At 35.6% G+C, this 4,053-nt stretch overlaps 1 protein-coding gene across 1 annotated transcript; it reads left to right on the top strand.

Annotated features, from left to right (window-relative positions):
* Positions 1-2,578: 2,578 nt before the first annotated feature.
* On the top strand, positions 2,579-3,699 carry LOC138891604 (uncharacterized). Its single transcript, XM_070175193.1, has 3 exons — positions 2,579-2,875; positions 2,983-3,413; positions 3,483-3,699. Exons 1-3 carry the CDS (start codon positions 2,579-2,581, stop codon positions 3,697-3,699), a joined length of 945 nt encoding a protein of 314 aa, XP_070031294.1.
* The last annotated feature ends 354 nt before the right edge of the window (positions 3,700-4,053 follow it).

Here is a 4,053-nt window from a genome sequence, read left to right as displayed (position 1 = left end):
AATTCCACATTTTCTACCAAATTCCATGTTAAAATCCATATATGTTCATGAAAGCCACTATGCTCCAAGAGATTTACCCTCGGCCATGATTTACTACCAATTCCACACGACCGCAAAGATTTACCCTCCAATCCAAGCCACTATGCTAACGCTTCGCGTTTGTGACCCTTGACACGCGAACTCGATGAAACATTAGACAAAACACCGCGACCGCGAGCCACCAAACGTGATCTCAAAACACAATTCACCCAGCTCACAAACAGCACTATGCAATCGCGAGCCTCTCTTTGCGATCGCGATGAACACCCCTGACACTAGAAACCAGCAATCACAAAACTAAGGAAAATGGTCTGAAACCATCCCGAATCAAACCTGAGGCCCTGGGGACCCCAGCCAATAACACCATCAAGTCTCAGCACCTTATAAAAACTTAACCAAAGCTCGAAACCACGAATAACAGTAAATCTATGAATCGGCGATCAAAACCTTCTCTTAACTTTCAAACATTCAAACTCCATCGAATGCGTCTGAATCACACTTAAACATTTCAGAATGATGCCAAATTTTATGTACAAGTCACAAATCACAATACAAACCTATTCCAAGGCTCGAAATTCCAAACTGACATCGATAACACCAAGGTCCACTTCGAATCAAACTTAGGATATTCTAAAACCTTCAAAATGCCAACTTTCCACATTAAGCGTCGAAATGCTCCCAGATAATATGATACTCAACTCGAACATATGCCAAGTCCAAAGTTATCATACAAACCTATTACAACCTTTAAATCCTGATTCAGGGATCGTTTACTCAAAAGTCAAACCTTGGTCAACTCTTCCAATTGAAAGCTTCCGAATTGAGAACTATTCTTTCAAATCAACTCTGAATTTCTCAAAAATCGAAACCAACCACGCGTGCAAGTCATAATTCATAAAGTGAAACTTCTCAAGGATGCCTCAAACCGTCGAAAGACGTGCTAGAGCTCAAAATGACTGGTCGGGTCGTTACATAAAAGAGTTGTAACCCTTATAAATTGTGCTATAAATACATAAGATTTTCCATCTAGAGGGAGAAAATACATGGTGGCTAAGATTTTCAGTCATATTGTCCTAGAAATTACGTCAACATAAAATTGCTATTTTTGGATATTATTTAGATAACACCGTAGAAGACCGTGAAACATTCGAGAATCGTGTCTGTGCTGGTGATGGAGATTTCATTAAGATGTTTCTAGAACTGGAGGCTCATATGATAGACGATCTCTATTCACACTTCAAGAGGTTACCCGTAAAATTTAATATATACTAGTTATCTAGATTATATATGATTTTGATATTGAAATTATTTCCGCTACTTATAATAATCCATCACTTATATAAAATGGGAGAAGAAGACCTAGAAAGACTTAAAAAGTCAAGTCAGTTGCCATGTAGCAGTTAAGCGTATTTTTGTCAAGTAGAATTAATAACCAAGTCATACCTAGTGAAGCACGCCATGGAATATAAACAGTGTCTTTTTTGTCACAAGTGAAGAAAAGAATTGTAGAAAGTTCAAATCTAGTACCGTGATGGAGACATAAATTTACGAGAAAAATGGTCAAATACTCGGGGAATGGTCGAAGTTTCCCCCATAATATATGGCATGCGAGATTGAGCTCCAACCTGTAAACTTTAATTTAATAATACTTTCTATGTTTCAATTTAGAGGAGATAATTTAATTTGACATAAAATTTAAGAAAAACAAAGAAAGCTTTTGAAATATGTGGTTTTAAAAGTTTATGGCTCATGACATTTGTGTGGTTATAAAAGGTTCTCATTAAGAATAAAGTGAGTAAGATAAAAAATTTAAAATTAAATTATTTTCTAATATAGACAGATTAATAAGGAAAGTGTCATTTAAATTAAAACATAGGAATATTATTTTTCCTTGAACCTCTAATAGAACTCCAGCGTGTAATGATGAACTATACTCAGAAGTTGATCGGGGTAAATGTGGTACCTACCTGATAAAATAAAAGAAACAAAAAGTAAAAGAAAAAAAGGTGATTGGACAAAGAAGTGTCAAATGTGGGCGCCCACAATTGCAGATGCAATTTGCAAATACAATTTGCAATTGCAAGTTGCCAAAACCGGTTGTGATTGGATGGAAACAAGGACAACATTTCCTATAAATAGAAGGATCGTTTCTCATTTGAAGTACACAAAAACGAGAGAGAAGCAAGAGAAAGGCTCGTTTGTCATTTGAAGTACACAAAAACGAGAGAGAAGTGAGAGAAGTGAGAGATGGTAATCCACATATTATTGTTTGTGAGATAAATAGTGAGTGATAGTAATACTATAATGAAGAGTTTAAAATAAAGAGTGTTATTTCGAAATTGTAGTAATTTTTGACACTACCAAGTTATAATATTATAGTGGTGTTGTATTGCTCCGCTCGGGTATTGTATTTTACCCCGTTAAAAAATTTGGTATCGTTGTTACTCCCTTGTGTTATTGTTCTTTATCGTGAATATTATTCCTTGGTGGGATATTATTTTTCCAACAACTTGGTATCAGAGCCACGACGAATAATGATATGTTGTCTTTTGATTACCCCTGTCTCACAAAATATACTTATGAGAAATGGTGTCTACTTATAAAAGTCATTCTTAGCTCTCAGGATGTGTTGGAAATTGTAGACAAAGGGTATGCAAACCCCGATAATGAGGAAGCTCTACCTCAAAATGAAAAAGATGTCTTGGCAAAGACAAGGAAGAAGGATCAAAAATCCCTCACGCTTATCCATCAATGTTTGGATGATGCCATGTTTGAGAAGGTGGCCGATGCTACCACCTCAAAAGAAGCTTGGAAATTTTACAAAATTCTCTCCAAGGTATTGAAAAAGTGAGAAAGGTAAAATTTTAAACTTTAAGGGCTTATTTTGAAGTTTTAAAAATGAATGAATCCGAATGCATTTCGGATTATTGTTAAAAAGTGAAGGTTGTTATAAATCAATTAAGAAGATACGGGAAGGACATAGAAGATGTCTGTGTAGTAGAAAAGATCATTCGCACTTTAACACCTAAATTTGATTTTGTGGTGTGTGCTAATGAGGAGTCAAAAGATTTAGACTCTATGACGGTGAAGCAATTGAAGGTTTCTTTACATGCCCACGAAGAAAAGATCAAAAGAAGACAAGAAGTGTCATTGAAGCAATTTCTTAAAACTCATGCATCCTTCAAGGATTATAGAGGTGAAAAGAGCTATCATGGCAACGTACGAGGACGACTCCGTGGAGCTAATGAAAGAGGAAGAAGTAATGGTAACAACTTCAACAATGAAGTTAAAATCCACCAAACATTCAGAGGTCTTGATCATGAACAAAGAGGAGGAAGAGAGCGTGTCTACTATCAAGAAAATAATGGAAAAAGGTATGACAAATAAAATATTGAGGGTTATAATTCTCATAAATTTGGCCATTGTCCTTCGGAATGTCGTAGCAATGTTGAAGAGAAAGCTAACCTTGTTGACGACAAGAAAGAAGAAGATGAGTCAGGATTGTTGTTGGCACTCAAGGAAGAAGATACAGATGATTGTAGCTCGTGGTGTTTTGACAATGGAGCAAGCAATCACATGTGTGGATCTAAAGAAAATCTTCTGAAGGTCAATAAGATGGTCAGAGGTAATGTGTCCTTTGGAGATACCTCAAAGATTTAAATCGAAGGGAATTCTGATCTCTTTTAAAAATGGTGAACACAATTTAATTCAAGATGTTTATTATGTGCCAAAATTAAAAAGAAATAATTTGAGTTTGGGACAACTTCTTGAAAAGGGATATGACATCCACATGGAAAATATGCATCTTTGGCTTAGAGATTCAGGTCGAATTCTAATTGCTAAAATGCATATGGACAAGAAAATATTATTTTCTCTAAATCATAAGACAATTAATGCAAAGTGTTTGAAGGCTAATGTGCAAGATAAATCATGGTGTTGGAACATGCGATTTTGGCACTTGAATTTTGAAGCGCTTAAATAAATGGGAGAAAATAACATGGTGCATGGGATATC

The sequence above is a fragment of the Nicotiana tomentosiformis genome, chromosome 1, assembly GCF_000390325.3.
Source record: "Nicotiana tomentosiformis chromosome 1, ASM39032v3, whole genome shotgun sequence".
Classification (NCBI taxonomy): Eukaryota; Viridiplantae; Streptophyta; class Magnoliopsida; order Solanales; family Solanaceae; genus Nicotiana; species Nicotiana tomentosiformis.
Note: the sequence above shows the minus strand (reverse complement) of the source record. Positions and strands in the feature narration are given on the sequence as shown.

Excerpts from the sequence above, each read along its gene's own strand:
- LOC138891604 (XM_070175193.1), top strand. The coding sequence starts at position 2,579 with ATGTTGTCTTTTGATTACCCCTGTCTCACAAAATATACTTATGAGAAA. Across the intron at positions 2,876-2,982 it reads TTTACAAAATTCTCTCCAAG|GTTGTTATAAATCAATTAAG; the intron begins GTATTGAAAAAG and ends TAAAAAGTGAAG. Across the intron at positions 3,414-3,482 it reads CAAGAAAATAATGGAAAAAG|CAATGTTGAAGAGAAAGCTA; the intron begins GTATGACAAATA and ends GGAATGTCGTAG.